The sequence below is a fragment of the Agelaius phoeniceus genome, chromosome 3 (genome assembly GCF_051311805.1).
Source record: "Agelaius phoeniceus isolate bAgePho1 chromosome 3, bAgePho1.hap1, whole genome shotgun sequence".
Lineage (NCBI taxonomy): Eukaryota > Metazoa > Chordata > Aves > Passeriformes > Icteridae > Agelaius > Agelaius phoeniceus.
In genome coordinates, this window is record NC_135267.1 from 29,557,246 (window position 1) to 29,578,843 (window position 21,598).

Genomic DNA, 21,598 nt, shown 5'->3' on the forward strand with positions numbered 1-21,598 from the left:
AGAAATTGCTGTCTCTTAATTTTTTTAATTTGCACCAAGCGCTTCTCACAAGGAGTTTAAAGATATGATTGTTATGGATCAAATATTGGTGGCTATACTTTTATCCATTTCATCATCTTAAGAGCTTCCTTGTGTAATTAAGTGTGACAATTAATTTCCTGCAAAAAACAAGGCATTTACAGACAGGATGAAGGTGGAGAGGAAAAAAGGGCTTCATTTTAATATAGACATTTATATTCTTTGTTAATATATCTCTTCTTTTCAACAAGTACTTCATTTGACCATGAAATAAGCAAAATTTATAGTTCAGTTTATAGATTAGAAAGTTACAGTCAAAAGAACAGCATTTTCTCCATCTTTACCCACAAAAACATTGATAATAAATGCTACCATGTATAAAACACTGCAAGACCTTGGTTTTGCTTGTAGACCAAAGGGAATTGAGTAGCTGGATGAAATATGTGGTTTGTATTGTTCTTTGCTCCTATTATCCATGGTCTGACAGTGCAGATCCCCAAAAGTATTTTTGCTTTGAAGAGATGCAGCAGGGAAGAAAGAACTTAATTGCCCTCTGAGTTGCTAGAATGTGGTACGTAAGTCTCCCAGAAGCTTTGCAGATATATGGTTTGTAAATAATTTAATAAACTACTTAAAAATCTACAACAAAAAATCCCTTAGAAAACTCTAAAGAAACATTCAAGAAACTCAGTTATCCTTCAGAAAAATCTCATGAGTAATGTCTCCAGCATACTTAGCGATATTCCCTGGAGATACAAGTAAGATTTGCCTGAGACAAAACTGTTCTGAGCAACCTGTTAGATACTTTATTTTATAGACCTTTTAGCACAATTCTTCAGAGGAAGCAAAGGCAAAATTGTGGTGATGTCTGAACTGCAAGGACTGTTCTCTGGTTTTGAGTCAGTTCCCACTGCACAGCTTCCATTTATACAATTAAGCTCTCTTCCACCAGTTAAGGTCTCTCTACTACCTGCATTGATGAAAACAAACTCTATTTCCTCTCTATTCCCATGCCAGGATGTCCTTTTACATATTTCCATTGGAATCAGCATGTTGGCAGGGTTATGGACTTTAAAGCTTGCTTTCTTTCCTATCTGCAACCAAAATATGAGCAAAATATGTTATAAACCCTAGCTTTCTATGGTGTGCTCCACAGAAGGAAGCTGCAAGATTGCCTTGCTGACAGCTTGAAAGAGATGCACTAAGCTTAAGAGTATTTATAAACCTTGTGCTGAAATATAGAGCATTTTCCCAGCTCAGTATCTCATTCTGCTTTACAAGAAAATCTGTAGGTACACAATGTTGCACTGGGTGTGAGTGCCCATCTCTGGCAGCTGCTGCAGCTCCGTGAAGTGAGGCCGGGGCTGCCCCAGCCAGGCACAGCCACTTACAGCTGGGCACAGCCACTTACAGCTGGGCACAGCTGGTTCCAGCCAAATCCATCTGCCCACTGCAGGGCATGGCTGAGCCACGGCTGGGGTGGGGGCACCTTGGGGAAATGTAGCTAAAGAAGGGCAAAAAATGCTGCACAGAAGTGCATGATAAAGTGGGCTGATAAAAGCCTGTAATAATAATGTAATAATCCTGTGAGAAATGACTGCTCAATTTTAAAATTTTAATAAACCTTAACAAAAAATACAACAAAAGGACTAAATAAGGAAAAATTAGAGCATTGGGAGCCCCCAAGACTATCTGCCACGTGCTCATCTTCAAATGGATGCTCTGCCTCTAGTCCCTCCTAAAGTCCTGTCAGTCAACTCCTTCCTTGCCATCCATTGGTGGAGATCACTTTCTCATATCTTGATTGGAAGTCAGGTGTTACCATAGTAACAAGCCAACCCTCCCCAAATTCCCTGACTACCAAGGCCATCCCGTGATAACAGTGCAAGGGGGAGGACATATTACAGTAACATAACTATACATCTACAAAACTTCTTTTAACATACATGTGATGTTCACCCCTTAATTGTGAGAGCCAGCCACCTCATTACTCATCTCTAAGAATCCCAAGATCAACCCACCGGGAGTGTCAGACAAAGCATATAACATTACAGTTTGAGGTAAGATCACTTCAAACTCCATGAGAAGGTAGTGAAAGCATTTCAGAATGTTAGCAATGTCCACAAACTATACAGGCCTTGCCTGCCCAGCTCTCAAGGAATATTTTAAAAGTGTTTCCCTTTGGAATGATTTTACACTATAAAATCTCTGCAGTTAAGGAAATTGGGTAAGTTTAGTTGTAAGTAATTTCTTTTTACTGTCAGAATAAGAAACCTCAAGAAACGTCAAGAAACTCTAGCCAGCATTTCCTTCTCCTTCAGGTGAGTGTTGTACATTCCCACAGCAGGTGCAGGTACATTAACACTGTTATTGGAGCATTTCTCCTCATGAATAACTGTAGTACTGTCCAGTTCTTTTGTCTGCATTTTTTAGCCCCAGTAAGAAAAACAAACTCTTTCAGTTCCTCAAAAATAGGGAAAAGAGGCATACCTGAATACTTTGGCTAAATTAATTCTAAACATAGCTCCAAACAACACTGTGATCATCCCTCACTGTCCCCCAGACCAGCTTCTGCAGTTTGACTTCACCTCTAATATTAAATTCTTGCATCTTGCACAATAAGGTAGCTCACTGGAACTGTGTCTCAGAAACAGTTCCTGGCCCATGCAGCCTCTGCACCTATGCTTTCTCAGGGAAGATTTGTGAAGGTGTTAGTAAGTCTGCTTTAATGTGTTCCACGGATGCACTGACAATAGATACTGTGTAGACAATCAAGTTGTGATGACTTGACTCCTACTCTATTACTATTTACTTACTTTGAAAAGATAAACTAATCTGCAGCTCTATATATCAGCTCAGTATTCAAGTGGGAATATTGAGGCTGGATATTGTGGCTGTAGAGTGTATGGAATGGCATATAATTTGCAAGAGTATTTCTGGCATCAGTAAGACAAGTGCGTGAGGAAGGGTCAAACCTATTGCTTTCAAGAAGAATGTGTGCAGGTTAATGTCTGTAATTTGTGGGCAAATGTTCTATAGTTGTGACAAAATTTGAACTTGAATCAATGGGATAGAAATTTCAATTCAAGTAAAGTAATGGAAAGAGTTTCAACATTTTGAAGGACATATGACAAAAGTGAATACTTGGATTATCTCTTTATTTTAGAGCTTATCCTTTCTCACTCACTAACATTTCATCCTCCTGGTTCTTCCTGTTTTAACTGCCACTTGAAGATTCATAGTTCTTTAAAGTGGCTGCTTATGCCAGAATCTTTATAATGCAATTGCAGTGAATTTTTCAAAGGTAAGAGGAAAAGCATAACGTAATATTCTGATTTTCATCTCTTTTGCAAAATAAACCTTCTTTTTTCCTTCATGACTGAGGAAATTGTAATTGCAGCATGTGAATTGTATTTCAAATGGGTTCTCCTAAATAAGTTAAATGTATGTACTAAATATGAATAAATAGTGATAAATAGTCTAGACTAGTTTATTGAATTCTGTACCTCTGGAATCAGTGGCATATGACATGACACAATGGTTGTACACAAGCTATTGGGAGTGATCCTGAGCCCACATTAATTAGCATCACAAGCAGTGGTGAAAAAGCGTTTTGTTTCCCAGGATGGTTCAACCAACTTTTCAGTGTGGACAAGGGAGATTCAGTGCTTGTATTTGTTCACTAATTATGTTTCACTTGCTTCATAAGTACTTGCTTATGTCTGTAATGTGAACAACAGATGGACAAGTGTCACCAAAAAATGTACCAGCCTTTTTGTTTTGTTTTTGTAGTTGTTGGTTTTTTGTGGGTTTTTTTGTTTGTTTGTTTGGTTTGGTTTTTTTTTTACAGCTGTTTTCACAGGATCTCTCATATCTAATTTTAATTTCATGAAACCCTCTTTTCTTTTGGGTCTAGATTAATCTTGAGGGATTCTATTACTTAACTTATTAGTCCTCAGGTAGGAAGAGTATCTCTAACAGTCAGTGAGGTAGAACACTGTTGAAACAAGATCTGTAATCTTTAGCTGTGGGGTTTTTTGTTTGTTTGTTTGTTTTATAGATGAATAAAAATATTTTCTTAAACATAGGCAGCATTTTTAATTGATGAAAATTATTAGAGCATTTTTAATTAATGATAATTATTAGAGCATTCCATTTCAAGTACTATCTCCCAGATCGATATATCTATTATCTCCCAGATAATATATCTATGGAAATAAATCTTATGGGGAACAAATGATTCTTTACTTTGTACAACAGATTTCCAGCTCTAATAAATAAAGCATAATCTTTCCATGAAATTGATTGGTAGCTCTGTCCCAAGACAATGGTTAGAAGCTTCCAAGTAATTTTTCAGTTACTCTTAGAATAGCTTAAAGTTATATTTCTTCCAAGAAAGGTGGACCTTAAGTACATGTAACTGCTTGCATGAACCTTAAATATAATAGGTTTATCTTCTGATCATCTCATCTGTGTGCCTTGGTATAAGAAAATCTTTGCATCAGTAATAAAGATGGAATGTATTCTTCTATCATTTGCTGGAACAATATATTGTTTTTCAAAAGTTTCTTTTAGAGTAAGTAATTATTTATATCTATGTAGGTTTATAAAAGTAAACATATGGTTTTTCTTAAAAAAATCTTTATGCATGTTATTTTTATTATTTTATTTAGTTAATGACATTTGAGATGAATGTACTGGTACTTTCAAGACATTTACCTATGGATGGCATGCTGGTATTTTCTCCACAGAAAAAATAGAACTGCTTTTAATTGTTGGCCCTCACCTACAGATGTTGCAATGATCTGTCATCTCAAAGGAAGCATTTCTAAATTTTGCTAATAGATCAAATTGGGCATTCAAATAGGAAGAACTGCCTGTGACCCAGATGTAGCAATTTAGATTGTTAAATGGGTCACTCCTGCTTCTCACTGGAATCAGTATAAATCTGCACCGTACCACAAGGTCTGCTAGTGGAGAGACAAAGATCCAATGCTTGAAATCTTTACTGTAATGGTAGCTTTTGTGCTGGTTCTCTCCAGTCATTCTTGGACACATGAGATAAGGACAAACTATCACTTCATATCAGAAACCAGCTGCTCAAATCCATTTCTTTCTATTGTATAAGCATTGATATGACATTCCATGTATGGTGTGTATTTACACACTTTATATTGTACTTTATTTTTCTTTGAGAAAGTAGAGGAGATTTATTTAATTTAAAGAAGAAATTAGCTTTTTAAGTTCATCTTGAGAAAACAAGCCAACAAAGAAAACAAAACTGCAGAAGGCTATTTTTGCACTTTGTGGGTTTCAAGGTTTTGCAATAAGAAAAAAAAAATGTCCTTGGAAAGATTTTGTACTTCTCATGTATTTGTGAGCAGTCAGAATGGCATTCTTAAGAATTTTAGGATTTGAAAAAGTACGTATGTTGATATTGTTCAAAGTTTTCACAAAAGTAACATGGCAAATGGGAACATCTCTACAATTAATTTGGAAATAGACTCACATATCTTTTTGAAAACTTATCAGTCTTTGTTAAATCCGATAGTAAACCAAAATTGCTGCAGGCTTAGAGCCTGAGATAAAAGATGACAGTTTGACTTAAAATCCCATTATTGCTCTTGATATATTGAGACAGGAGAGAACAGAGTAGTCTGTAAGGGTTTACCTTCAATGGTGATTTCAAAACTTATACTTCTGTTGGCCTTTGTGAATAATCCAGAAAACAATCTGAGTTTACCAAACCTCAGAAGATAGAATTGCATATGAATGTTAATTTCTCTCAAGATGAGCTCACAAAACCAAAAAGGCAAAAGACTATAAAACACTTCAAGGGGCACAGAATATTTAAGATTTCCCTGAACTGTATAACCCAGGGCTATATATCTCTTAAAATAGATACATTAAGGTTTTGGATAAACTATTGGCAATACATTGCTAACTTTGGAATTATTGTATAAATGAAAATCTTTCCTATATTTAGATTTGATGTCCAATTTCATGCTCTTATTTCTGCAAGGTGTATGATGGAAAAGACAGTTCTTCACGCTCTCTTGGAATCTTCACCAAAAATGACATGATGGGAGTTATTCTTAATAGCACCTCTAACCATATGTGGATAGAGTTTAATACCAATGGATCTGATACTGACCAAGGATTTCAGCTGACTTATACAAGTAAGTAGCTCATAAATATGATCTGATTGATTGCTTTGTAGGGAAATTTGTATTTCTCAGCTGTAGTGATTTCTTTTTGAATGTTGAAGGTAATTTCCTAGAATGTACTGTGGTTAAGAGACTGTGCTTTCTTTGTCTACATGACTGGATAGGTGTTAGTAATATAAAAACACTGTTGAAAGCAAATTTGTACATTTTTAAACCTAAAAAGCATAATTATTTTTAAGATTTAGTAATGATGTTGTAACATATATGTGGGTTGAATATATTAGTTGTTAAATTTTAGCAGAAAATGAACAGAAAGTCATAGAAAATGAAAAATTAGATCTCTGCAGTCAGTCAACTTTGACAAGAGAAGAAGAGAAAAAAGAAAAGAAAAGAAAAGAAAAGAAAAGAAAAGAAAAGAAAAGAAAAGAAAAGAAAAGAAAAGAAAAGAAAAGAAAAGAAAAGAAAAAAGAAAAGAAAAGATGAAAATTAGAAAGAAAAAATGAGTACCTAGGTGTAGGTACTTTTAATCTGGCCTGACTGCATGTCAGGATCAGAGTGGAGTATACTGGAAGGAGACCAGAATGAGCAAGTTTTGACAAACAATGCACTTGTCCCACAGACTGTATGCAATTAATTGGATTCTTTTTTTGCTGGGAAAACAATGATTTTTTGTGGGGAATAATTTTGGGGATAACTAGTTTGTTTCCAACACACATAAAAGGTTATTTTTCCAGGTTCAAGGAATCTCCAAGTTCCATTTACTTTCAATTTATTATCTTATACATTACTTTCCATGAATTGCTGTTGAATCTTGCAGAGCAGAGCACCACAACATAGTGTGTCACAGAAATTGAATCATTGCTCAGTTTAGTATATCTGATGTTTTCCCTTTGCTTTGGAGCAAGCTGTGGAATAACATTTTAGATTTTTTTCTTACAGAACCACTGAAGAATGACTAGGGAAATCTACTCTCATTTGCCTAGAGAAACTGCAGACATTTTCCTTTGGAAGAAAAGGAACAAAAGATCTGTTTTAAAAACAATCTTATTTTAAGGGCTCTGATTTCAAGAGTCTTGAATCAGCTCTTTTTAAATGCTCCTTCTGTGACCACTTCCACCTAATGTTTATGAATGTAATTTACTTAAAAATATAATTTTGTCTAATTTCTACATCCAAATGATTGATTTTGTTGCACTTTATTTTAAGATTTCCTCTACTGCACCGTATTTTTCAGTGTAAAATAAGATACTATAATTCATGTCTTAAGGCTTTTTTTTCCTGAATGTTTAGTTTTTAAACTGTGTTTTCTATTCTTCCAAGTATTTCCACATTTTCTGCAGTGTGTAGACAGAATTTGACGTAATCTTCTAACTAAGATTCTATGTAATTATCTTCTAAGTAATTTTAGTACTGGGTAGAGAGGCAAAACTTATTTTCCTATGTCTGCATAACACTTTATATTTTTTTATTTTGGTTGCCAAGTGTCTAATTTATTTTATCATATGTTATCAATTTTCAGCCATTCATGTTGAAAAGTTTATCTCTAATGATTTTTCTTCCTAATTTCTCTAACATGAGAGAATTCCCAGTTTTAAATACAAACTAATACTTTACTTCTCACATGTATTTTCAGGAAACAAAATTCAATATAATAAATTTTGAGACAGTGGTCATCTAACCAGGTGATTTCCTTCTGCTGTAACTGTTATTTACAAACCCTTCAGTGTGAGATTTTTCACCATTCAAAAATTAATGCAAGTAAAAATTCAAGCAGAAGATGCATTCTTTTGCAGTGCTTTGAAAACTAGTTGCAGTGCTGACATTCTTTTTCTGAAAGTCCTATCCTAGTAATATCTTAGAGATTATATATACCAGAAATTTATACTCATTATTTCATGGATTTTGAATTTTTTGGTGCACTAAAATTCAGTTGCCAAACAAATATGTCAATTTTTCATTCAGTAAATACATGAAATACAAAATTATAATTATCTTTTTGGATTAAAACAGCTATAGTTTACATCAGAAATAACTGAAAGACTACTCTGAAATTTATTCACTTTTCAGATTGAACCATAAAATTAAAAAAAACCATTTAAAAATACTAAAAAAAATCAAAAAGATGAGAAAATATAGTTTTGCTGAAGGAAATGAGAAATATATGCTGGAGGGAATGAAATTGAATAATTAATATCATAATACAGAGATAGGAGAAGTGCTGGTCTAATAAATCAGGTTAATTAGTTCAGGTTACTTCCTATGTGATTGCTGAGTTCTTATTACCTACAAGGCATCATCAACTGCCCTTAATTGTAGTACTTTTCTTTCTACTATTGCTATTGAAATTAAGAAGTAAAATTGCAGGTTTAAAATGACTAATGTGAAAGTCTGCTATTTTGTTTGTGTGCAAATACCTTTCCATCCTTTTTGATGGTGTGAATTCTGAAGTTATGTTAAATTTGAAAATACAGTAGAAGAAAGAGCTAATGATCAATGAGGACAGAAATGTGGATAAAGAAACTTGTATCTCTGTTTTCAGGATCTCATTAACAACATAGTAAAATCAAATTTCATAAACTCAGAATCCAAGATATAAAATCAGAATATAAGCAGATATAAAAAGGAAATCTAAAGAATTCAAGTTCTAAATGAAATCTGATGAAATTTCTCATGAAATCTTCTATAGAGGAAAGTGATTAATGTAATACTAATTGGAAGCTGGAAATTATACTTATCTTATTCTTTGATCTATAACTACAAGATGCTTTCAAGAAAATAGATTTGTCCTGATAGGTAGAGGTATTTTTTTTTACTAGAAAAGACCATTAAAACATCTGTACTTTTCCTTGAGTTAACTGTTTTGAGAAACTAAGAAATATTTTGACTGAAAACTAAAATTACAGTGATTTTATTTAAGGAAACAACTTCAGAAAAATGGAGAATATTTTTGCCTGAAATTGGTGGGGTAAGTATATATGGAGTAAGAGTCAATGAAAATAATTTGAGCAATAGCTGAACATGACTCTACCAGAGGAGAAGAAAAATGAGGAACAAAGAAGGCAGCTTGTCGACTTTGTGTAAAACAAGTTTAAAAAGCCATTTCCTTATAGTGTGTTAGGAGGAATATGATAAAGTGCCCACTTCCAGTATCTCTACACTGCTGTCAGAGGGAATGACTGTGGACACTTATATCTCTGTGCTGAGGAAATGGCAACATAATTTGATGACTTTAATTCCCAATGAATAGAGGACATCAGTAGTGATCTGCATGTAAAAATTTAAGTGTGTGCTTATTGACACATGTGACAGCTATTTTTTTTTTTTTTAATTTTTGAAAATGTCTGTTATTCTCTCATAATTGCTGTTTTCTTATTCAGGGGATCTTTTTCCCCTCTGTCTGATTAGATCTATTCTTCCTGAGACACCTCTAATTTTTGTCGGGTAGAGAAGATTAGAAACAGGGATTCCCACAGCTATTCCTGTTCACAGCTCAGTTAAAAGATTTGCCCATTCTGATATAAAGATGCCAGTGCTTTGTGCTGTCATGTCAATGGCATTTAATGTTAAATTGACATTCATATAAAACCCAAATCTTATTGATGCCAGACAGTGACAGGCAGAAAAAGCAAAACACAGCTGTCTGGTAAAAGTAACAGGCTGCAACTTTAAATAAGGAGCGAGTCAGTACAGCTTCTGAATAACAAACAGGCAGTCTCCCTGCCATGCCTAACCACTCCCCTATCACAGCCCTGACACAAGAAGAAATTTAATAGTGTTTTCACTTATCATACACTGGACTTACTCTGACTTGTGTCACGAGTGCTTCCTTGCTCCTGTTTAATCCTCCTTCCCTGAACATAGTGTTACTTTTCTTAGTTTTTGGAAAAACAAAAAATAATACCTTCACACTTTGTCATACATGTCATATACAAATGTTTTGTGACTCTGAGTAGCGCCTAATGCTGCTACTATGTGATCTTTTGGTCTTGTACAGATCACAGATCACTCAGCACTCTAGTGGGCTTGCACAATTTTCTCAGTAAACACTCTTTCCCTTCACAGTACCATGTAGAAATCTCAAAACTCATTTCTTTTCATAGTGCTTGATGATGGATGTCTATATTCATGATGTGGAAGGACCTTTGTCATTGTAGAATTCCTCCTTGGACTCTTCTGAGACCTGAGAGTTTTTACCATGTGCTTTGCACTGGTAGTTGTCTGTCTGAAATAGCATGAAGTTGCTGTTGGACCTTATTTTGACATCTTCTTTTTTAGGAGCAGCTTATCTAGCTCTCTATGGTAATTTCATGGTTTTTCAGTCCTATGCAGTAAATAATAGAAGCAAAAGCTTCACTTATCCACAGACTAAACCTTAAAATATATTCTAATAAGTCAGTGGAAGGGTCCATCCAGAAATACTGGCAAATACTATCTGTAGGAACATGCCTGGCTGCACTGGCCCACTCAGTACTATATTTTGCCTTTCTCTGTTTCAGAAACATGAAGAACCAGTTATAGACTTTTTAAAGTCTGAAAATTATTCAGGAATTTGTGCCATACTCTGTAGCTAGATTTTAGATTTCTGAAGGTCTCACACTGATCTGTCCCTGATTTGCTGCTGTAGATTAAAAATGAGATTCCATGTTATCTCCTCAGTAATTGTTTTTTATTTTTAGCCTCCACTTCATTGTGATGTGAAATTAGACATTCTCCTTCACTTCTACACTAAGGTGGAAATGAGGGCTGGAAAAAAATCTCACAAATGATTTGTATTTTTGAAAATGAATGTTGTGTAGGCCCAAATCATAATTTAAGGGTAACATCCTCAAATTTTGAATCCATGATGACCATGATGACCATTCTGAAAGCAAAATTCTCCATGGCTATCATTTCTTTCAGAAGAGTTCAGGCCCTGAGCTATGCTCCAGTCCACAGAACTTACCACAGATTTAGGATTGTGCATGGATAGAATTTTTTTCTTTTTAATGAGGTTTAATATTTTCATTTGCATTTATGATTCTTTATATTTAGCATAGGTAGTAGTTTTACAATATTCTCTTCATTGGTCTGAAGATACTTTTCAGTTTAAGGAAAGAAATTTTTAACTGCTTTTTTTGCACATGATGAACTGGTTTAGCATTTATGGTATTCTGTTGCTGCTAAAGATTTAGTTCTGATTTTCAGTTTAAGTTCCGTGTTATGATCATTCCTTAACCCTACTGCTTTCAAGGGATAGTGAAAGGTAGTGCAAGGGAGGTGAATCTGAGTTGGTCTAAATTTATATAAATTATTGAAACCATTTATAATAGTTAATTTAAGAGAATCGTGAACTTTAATTTAGTTCATTTCTTATTCTACAGTAATGGAAAAGGTTAGAATGTCAGTGAAAACAATGTTCTGAAACTGAACACTCAGGCAATTATTTTAGCACACAATCAGTTTCAAATTCAGAAGTACAGTGGCTATGCCTCAGGGTGTATAATGCCAGTTTAGCAGAACAATCCAGTAATGAAAAGAAGCTCTTCCATTTTCCTTTCCATAACTAGTCTGTATATAAGATCTCTTCCAATTAGAACCTTAGCACACTGCAGTAAAAATGTAAGACACCAAAGACAAATATTATTAAATTAGCACATCTTAACTGATACATGTATGAAGTAGTCACAGGTCCTAATAAGAGCAGTAACATTATGTGACTAACCCCAAGTGAAAGTAACCCCAAATGAATATTGCATGTATAGAAAAAATTCTTCTAAAAGAAAGTCAAACTTGCAGACTTAAAAAACAAAAATTAATGAATATAGAAAAAAATTAGAAATATTAATTTCACTTGAGTACAAGAAATATGATATCCTAATTAATAACATGATGACATCAGAGTCTCTTCCCTCCTTCCTTCCCCAGAAAATTAAATTGCCTTCTGCTTCCAAAATACTCAGCATTTACATCGTCTCCCCATTGCCCCATATCCTCAAAACTTTGTATGACCAAAAAATAATTGGTCTTATAACAGTTTTTATAATTGAGGTTGGTTTTTACTTTTAATTTAAAGATGTGTATGAAGCTGCTACTCTGGTAAACAGAGTAGGTGCCAAATATTTTTTTATCTCTAAGACAGAAACAATGAAAACCTTCTGTTTGAAAAATTATGTTAACCTATGCTTTGTAGATGGAAATGCTGGCATGGTGATGTTTTGCATTTTTCCCATCTCAGGAAAATCTTACCAGATTTTTGGGGTACAGATCTTTAGCCATATAGACTTATGTGAGCAAACACTACCCTATGAATGAGCACTCCAAAATATTTTTTCTCAACAGTCCTGGATTAGGATGGAGGTGACCTTTTTGTCCATCTGTATTGGGTTTGAATGGGATGGAGTTAATTTTCTTCAGTTAAGAAGTTAATTCTTCTTTCAGAAAGAATTTCTTCACTGAAAGGGTTGTCAAGAACTGGAAAGGGCTATGCAAGGAGATGATGTAGTTATCATCCCTTGAAGTGTTGAAGAAACAGCTGGACTTGGCATTAATGCTGTGGTTTAGTTGAGATGGTGATGTTTGGTCTAAGGTTGGACTTATGATTTGGAGATCTTTTCCAACTTTGGTAATTCCATGATTTTATGATTGTTCAGCTAATGCTGAGCAGTGCTTCACAGTGTTAGGGCCTCCTCTAGGCTTACTTGCTCTGACATGCCAGCAGGTTGGCTCAGCGTGGGCAAGAAGGTGGGAGGCAACACAGATGACCTGAATTGAATGGTGACACATGTCATGTCATGTCATGTCATGTCATGTCATGTCATGTCATGTCATGTTTAGCAATTAAAATCTGGAGAAGTGTTTCTGAAGTAGCTGTTGCTAAAGGTCTGACTAGGTGCCAGTCTGCTGTTGATATGTGATTGGGTTTGCATCATTTGTTTGGGTTTGGGGTATTTGAGGTTTTTGCTTTGTTTTTTTTTTTTCACTTATTAAACTGTCTTTATCTTGACCGATAAATTTTCTTGCTTTCGTCTTCCTAATTGTCTTCAGATCCTGCTATGGGGAATTGTGAGAGCAACTGGGTGGGAGCTTACCTGCCAGCTGGGGTAAACCCACCAATATCCTGTGTCTTGTGGGTAGCCTGAGAAAGTCAGGATGAAGCTGTTTGGTTACAATACCAGGGATGTAAAAGCCAAACCTAGAGAGGAGGGAAAAAAGAGATAAAGAAGGGAATAGATAGATATGTTGGGAGCTTGGAATAAAAGAATCTGCAATATCAGACCAGGGAGTCCTAAGGAGGGGTACAGAAGGCGAGATATGCACCATAGGGTATTGGGAAAGGTGATTTTTGGGACTAAAAGTCTAGGATACAAACATAGGAGAGGAAGACTGCCAGAGGGGCTGGCCAAGAAATAGAGCAAGTACATGGAGTAGAGAACTGAGACTTCATTGGTAAAAAGGAGGTGCAAAAATGAAACTGAGAAGAGGAAGAAACACAAGAAATAGAACAGTAGTAGCACGCTGTGTTAGGAGTACACGCTGAATAGTCCATGATTATTAAATTATGTTCTTCAAAAAATACTTAGAGTAAAAACTATGATTTTGTTTGAATTAAAATATGTGTATTGCAAATATACATCAACTAAATGAATAAATTTTTTTAAGTGCCCTGAAAAATTAAAAAGAAAAATATTTAATTTCCAAATTTACATAAATTATCAGCTTTAAGTCACTGAATCGCCCCTCTGGGCACAGGGTTAGAAAGAAGGAAGATGTTAACTATTTCTCATTTTCAATTAGGAACAAAAAAGTTTTGATATGTAGGTGGTATCAAATATGTGGAAAAGGTAATTTCTTAAAGGGTATTGTGATTTGGTTCTGAAAATTACCAGTTGAAAGTCTCTTGACTTTTCTGTGTATGGTTCAGAGATTCTCATGTTCTTAAAACCACTGGGTTTTCCCAGTTTTAACATTCACATCTATTATCAAGAAAAGGGCTGCTTTTTAAAATCTCTAGTTATAAACTTTAAAATGCAGTTAAGATTTGCAGGTGAGAGAGAGCGGCTAGCAGAGATCACTGTAGGTGTCCATATGCATATGGTGTTTTACATTTATATTAACATTCTGTCTTTAGAGTATGAAAGTAAGATGTTTCAGTAATGCCAATTGAGGTAGGCTTCTTTAGTGTATTTTTTTTTCTCATCTGCTGATGTATTCATCATAGCTTAAAAATGTGACAGAAATTTGCAAGCAGATTCCAGCTAAATTCATAATCTCAGGAGTGATAGCTTAAAGATTATATTGCTTTAATATCAAAGAAGTGATCATATTTGTAGCATTATTACAGAGAGCTTAGTGGGAACAGAATCCAGGAATTTGTCAATGTGGTGGTTTGAACAACAGAACTTCTTTACCTTCTTTGCCACCTCAACCTAAATTTTTTTTCTGTCATATTTTAAAAAGAATCTATTTCTATGAAGCCATTATAGATGTTGTCATTATATGTATGTGCAGCTGCATTTAATGAGTTTTAGCTGGGATTTGTTCCAAAAAGTTTGCTCATTTCCTCTGTTTTTCACAAAAAGACTCCTGTTTATTTGCAGTGAATCATTTCCTCTTTTCCAAGTTTTAGATGAGTAGACACTAGAGTTACTGTTAATTTATTCCCACTGCTATAATTACTAGAATTTTCCCATGAGCAAGAATTCCTGCCTGAAAACTTCGAACCCTTGAACAGAACTGCTAATATCCCATTGCTCTTTAACCCAGCCTTCTTGCCTACGTTGGCCTCATGTTGAATGAAAAATGATCATTTCCCATTTGGAATTATTGGCTCAAACCTATCTGTTGGGAAAGGGAGGCTGATAAGCAGTTTCTTAAGTCAGGTAGATGACCAGCACCTAGAAACCTAGGATGATGCAGTAATCCTTCTTGCAAGCTCCTTCTTGCTGCAATTCAAATGTAAGATCTGTTAGCTGCATTATTGTTGATTTGCTGTTAATTTATGGAAGTATTAACTATACCAGTCTAATTGTAAAATTTAAGCTACAAAACATGAATATATTAATCAGTTCCATATTTCTAATACTCTTATGCAAAATTACAATCTTATATAGCATATACTAGATATACAAAAAGTATAGTATATGATAATATAATATATAGCATATAATAATATATAATAGAGTATATAATATTGGACATTTCAAATAACTTGTGGGAGCCTCTGAGATCAGAGTTTGATCACAACTTTCTTCTGACTGACTTTTTCCCTTTCAAATAAAATGAATTTTCAAGCAAAATCTAGAATTACTTTGTAAAGATTTTAACAGTTTAAATTAGGAATGTGAGTTTTTCTCCACTCCCTTTATTATATTAAGGAACTGTTTACATTTCAACAAATTAATATTGCTGACATCAAACCTAATCATATTTTATAACTGAAGATTAGCAATAAATAGGAAACAGATTTTTTTAGATTTTTTTCCACTAAAATATGTTTTTTAGTGTTTCTAATTATTTAAAATATTAGGAAAGTTTTTTCATAACAAAATTGAGATTATTCCTTCAAAAGTTCATGCATATTAAAGTCACCCTGCCAAAACAATGTATACATGATATATAGGCAGAATTAGGGATACATGTAAAGAGAAGACTCTTTGCAACAAACATAGTTAAAAATGAATGCTATAAATCTATTTATTTCTATTCCTTCTGCTTCCATAAAGTTTCTAGATGGGAAGAGCTGCTTGAAACAGGATGATGAAAGGTAGTCAAGATTTATGTGTTTCTTGTTTCTCAGTTCTTCAGTGTATTGAGAAGTTAATTTTCAGTTCTGGGCACAATACCGCTACCAGAATAAAAGGTGATATGTGCAGGTGGTTCACTTGTCAGTGTGTGAAGGAATAAACACAACTAGAAATGAAGGGGTTCTTTTAACTTTTGGTCCTGTTTGTGTCACACTGCTTTTTATAAGTTTGTACCATGCTTTTAACATTTTAAATCCATTCTTTACATTCAGGCTTCATTCTTCTAAGGATTTTAGAAAAGACTGTGAGGAAATGAAGGAATTTGCAAACACTTAAGTATTTGGTATGTGTTAAGTCAAAGTATCTTGCACTGCATAACACAGGGAAAAAAACCCAAACAACTTATTTCTTCTGCTTTTCTTTCCCCTCTCCCAGAAAAAGGATAAGACCAGTCTCTTCTAACAAGCCATCTACAGAATATTTTTAAGTAGTGGCTGTATCAGTCATGTCTCCACTCATTATAAAAGAGGATTTAGACTTGGAAATCCTGAACATATCTTTCCAAAGATACTTGAAGTTAGAGTTCTTAAACACACATGGAACTTCACCTTTAATCCCTGCTTCTTATATGGAGTATAGATTGTGATTAATTATTCACCTGCTTGCTGATTGCAAAGTTTATTTGTATGCTTTCTATATATGCACATCAGTCATCTTGCTGCACGTACATATATTTGCATACCCATCTCTCCTAAGTACTATTATTTGTGTATTGTCTCTCAATGAAATAATAAAAAATCCCATCTTCTGCTACCTGGCTACCCATATTTAACTTCCTTCTTACATTTGCAATTTTTTATTTGTATAAGGGGACACTGTAGCTGACAAAGGGAGAACAAAATGATTGAATGGATAAATGGACAAAAAGAACCTAGTTTGAAATTAGTGGGGAAAGGCCTTAGAACTCTTGGTAACATATTTATAACAGGAGAAAGTTACAGAAAAAAATTATTTTAATTTTATATTCAAAAGACCTGTTGTTGATAACATAAAAATCCTAAAACATAAAAGTCCTAAAAATTTCTATTTTACGTATTTTTCAGGTTTACATTAGTTTTTTACATGTTGCTCATGTTAAGAAGAATTGCTGAAATTCCTATTAGAAATGTTTATCCATGGAATGACTGTTTCATCCAAATAGTCAAAATTAATTGCCAATTGATTGCAAATCTTTTGAGAAAATAAAAGCATATTTTTGTTTCCAAAAGGTACAAAGCAGTAGTTTCTGATACCTCACAATTAGCCACATTATCCAAACACACTTCTTTCTATAGATTTTTCTATCATTCTAATTAGATAGAGATTTTGTAATTGACCATTTTTCCAGTACATGTGTTTTTCCTGCAGCTGTAGGTTTCAAGACACAGTTGCACATAAGTGGTTCCAAGATAGAATGAAAATGCCCAGAACTCTTATTTGAAATTGCATAGATTTAATTAAATAGGTCATGTTATTGATGTTTAGGATGCAACAACCACAGAATGAGTATTTGTTGACTTTACATGCATTTAGAAATCCATTATATACTCTGAACATTAACTCAAGTACCATTTCATACTTTTAATTACTCTTTAATAATTCAAAAAGATTCTGTGTTAAACATATAGACCACATTTATGAGCTTAAATGATTCAGATTTAGGCAACTGTGGAAGAGTCACTGGTTTCCAATGTTTTCATAGTACCTTTATTTTAGAATAAAACATGTTCTATTTCCTTGTGTGTACTGAAATAGGATTTTTATAAGCACTTATCATTCTTTTGAATTTATCCTGAAATCTTTTATTGCATCACTTTAGGAAGCTGAATATAGGTTATACATTATGTGTGTGTCCTTTCATCCATGGCAAGCAGAAAAGAGTGCCTTTTCACAATGGGCGTGGGCAGAGCCCACCCACTCTATACTTACATTCTAGTAAGTGATACAATTATTAGAGATTATTAAAGAGTATTTGGAATCCCTTTGGTGTTTATTATATAAGCTGCAAACCCCTTTTTCCATTCAAAATAATTAACCCCTCATGGCTTGTCTGGTGAAATTTTCTTAGCATATTTTTGTTGCAATAGTATTTCCTCATCTTTAACAAATAGTAATATTATCAGGGAATTATATGAGTATATACTTATTCATCCAAGCCAAGAGTATTGATACTGTTGATCTACACCTACATGCTATTGTTTTTTTGTTTTAAGGACCTGTTCATCTTTAAATTAGACATCTGAAATCTTGAAAATAACCCAGCTGGCATTTCTTTTAAAATGTCTTAACAGTTTTTTCTGGAGGCTTTTTATGTAGAGTTCTTTCTGCAAAGTAGCAGAGTTCAGGGTAACAGAAGTTACAGCACAGGTTCATGCTTTTGAATTTACAAGAAGAAATATTTATTTGGCAGTTGCAATGTTCGGGGATCGTATCTGAAGCCAAGGTTCCATGGACTCAAAAGTGAATTGATGCAGCATCAGGATGCCCAGTATCTGGGCATCTGTCCAAATCTGATCTAAATCTGGCACAAACACGTGATCGAATTCCTTTAAAATTAATGAGTTCATACAGAAGAAAACTTGTACACATTTTGTGCTTTGATGGCAGTTTTATATATGATTGGCATAAAGTCAGCGAACAATAATGAATTCAACATAGCTGTAAATAAAGCTAAAATGTCAGAAGCAGTTGAACAGATTTGCACTATGGGACCACAATATCAAGGGCTATGATACTACATTTATTTTATTGTCAGTTCAAGTATTTCCTCTTTTGTAAAACTGTTATTTTATATCTCCGTTAAGTGCAGTTTCAATTTACATAGTATATTTTTTGCAAAGCATGAGCAAGGTTTACTAAGAAAGAAAAAAAAGGAAGAAATAAAGCCCTACAACCTAATTTCTTGGCTTGTATTCTGATCACTAATAACACTGTGCTCATATGTTCTACTAAATCAGTCCTAATGTAACATGCATCAACATACCTTTCTGTAGGAAGTAAAAATTGGATGAGTGCCATAGCTCACAATTCAGTGTCTTTATTTTGTCCATTCATAGACATGTCTTAGTGTTGAACTCAAGGTAAGAGTCAGAAATTAGGGATCAAGTACCTTAACATTGCTAATGCACCTTTTAGGTGCATACTTTTTCATGTGTCTGGCTTTAGGAGAGTGTTTCAAAATGCCTTAGTACTTCTTCTAGTAGGAAATTACTTGGTTTAGATTACTTATTTCTTCATATAGCCACTGTAAGTTTACATGCAGTGTAAATGCACACGTATACATAGTAAGTAAATGGTATTCTTTCTTTCAAAGTGAGCAAAGAGAACGTTTGTAGATACCTCAGGATGTTGTCAACTTCTTTTATAAGTACACTCTGCAGTACAGAATCCCTGAAAATTTCCCTTGGAGACACAAAATGAACACTCTCTTCTTTGTATTGACTACAGGCTTTGGAGGGTACAAACTTGAAGCTGAACTGAGAGTTCTGCTTCATGGATGCATGTAGCACATTCCACCCACTAATGGACAGAAAAGCTAGTCCAAGGAAAAAATATGAGTGCACATAGTATGGACATCAAATCTGCAGCTTCATTGCTTTGCTGCCCAGATTTACTTTTATTATACTGTACTGCTTACTAATGTAGCTAATACCACAGGGCCCAACATAATTAAACTGAGTTGAAAAAAGTTGAAATTAATAGTCTACATATATTTACAAATATGTCAATGATTTTTACCCTGACAACTGGTATTTCAATATTCCTGATTATTTACATTAAATGTGACAGAATAAATCCCATTGAATAGTGCCAGGAAGTTACTGCCAATCATCAAGATGTATTCTAGCCGGTTTGGTTTTCATTTAACATGCTTTTATGCATTCATTGTTCTGAAAATCCTATAATGAAACTCAAGAATAAGATAATTAGAAGCAATTTGCCAATACAATAATCTTTCTCGGCAGTAAGAAACTTGGCAGAATTTCTCTGACGCTGGCTTGCAGCAATGTCAGGTAAACTGGAGTACTGGGATTGTGTGGAACTCCTGGCCATATTCCCCTGTTGTAAAATTTCATTGCATCTACTTTAACACTGAAGTTCTGTTGCAACATTTCTACAAAGATATTTCACAAAAATGTGATCCTTTATGATAAATTACTCCAGATTTACAAGAGCATCAGGGAAAAAGGGAATTAAAACGTTCTGGGTTTTATGTATGAGAGGAAGGGGAAGAAACTGGGGAAGAAGAGCACAGGGCAAGATACTGCTGTGTTTGCACATGATGAACAGCACCTACGTACATGTGAAATAGCCCAATTTTTAATGTCTACTGATAAACAATGGTTGTCTTGCTGGTGGAGAAATGTAGTGAACATGGGGCTGTGACTTCTTACAGTTTTTTCTAGAGTATTCAAAGTGCAATATTAAAAGCTTGGCATAAATTCCAGCAATTAGTTTGTTGGAGGTTTTTGAAGGGATTATTATTTAAATACAAAATGTTTGAAATAAAAAAAAAAGGCATGATATTGTGCAAATAAACTTAAAATTAAGAGTACTGCTGAATTCTTCATGAATTATCAATACCTAGAAATTAAAATCAAGGTGGTCTTTTTGATAGAAATGTCTGAATAATCTTTAAAAACCAACAAATACTGAAGGATTTAATGTCTCAAGGACATTTAAAATTAGGTTTTCTATTTTTTCTTCCAGTTAGATATTTTTATTTGTCTGTTATTTTTTAATTTATAGATTGTGAAATAGGTAATTAAATTCTAGCACTTAACACAGTAACTTGTTATATTCTCTAGAATCATCTTATCTGACATTTTACCCCAAATAATTATTTCATTTTGGTTTATAATGAACTGACAGAAAAATCTTGAGTCTCCTATTGCCCATACAGTCTTAAAAATGTTAAAAATAAGATTTTAAAAGGATCAAACCAAAAAGAAATCAATATATTTCCGGAAGACACAATGTTCTTTACAGGCTGAGAAATTCCTGCATGTACCGCTGTGTACTAGCGTGTTTTTAACAAAGTTGTGTTTTCCTATTTATAATTTTCAGAGGTACTTTGTTGTTTACAGATACAAAAATGCAGTGCAGTGAGTATCTGTAGAGTGTGAGGCTCTTGAAGAAGTAGGCAATTCACCTTGGGACAGACAGGTGAAAAGCTATGTTCACAGGCAAAAAAAAAATTGAATAAGTTGGAGTACATATAGGAATCTACAAAGCAAAGAAGGTAAAGTACCTTTATATTTATGGATACTTAAAAATATAAGTGACTTATTATGATGATATGACCAATTTATGGGCAAAATAAAAACAAAATATATCTTTTTGCTCCTCAGTCCTGTTTCAAGCAAGAATAGACAAAGTGCAGGAAGGCAGGCTATATGAGGCTTCTCTCAAATTTCTAAAGCTTGTGACATGATCTCTTTAATTCTTCACATCTTTCATGTATGTTTACACCTTGTGCAAAAATGAATACTAACTGAAGTACATGAAATTATAGCAAGTCAGAATAATAGTTTTATCCCGGTCTTGATACCTTCTTTAGTGAAGATGGCTGTATAGCAGACTAGGAAGGCTGGTTCCTCCAAAAGTCCACTTCATTTCACCCACATGTGTCTGTTGATCTTATAAAAGATA

At 34.0% G+C, this 21,598-nt stretch overlaps 1 protein-coding gene across 2 annotated transcripts in view; it reads left to right on the plus strand.

The window, feature by feature from the left end:
* Positions 1-21,598, plus strand: part of CSMD1 (CUB and Sushi multiple domains 1) — a 1,075,408-nt gene that overhangs the window by 867,452 nt on the left and 186,358 nt on the right. For both annotated transcript variants that reach the window (XM_054629077.2, XM_077174973.1), the window contains exon 23: positions 6,041-6,197. In XM_054629077.2, coding sequence (XP_054485052.2) covers positions 6,041-6,197 — 157 coding nt within the window. The remainder of the gene's footprint in view (positions 1-6,040; positions 6,198-21,598) is intronic.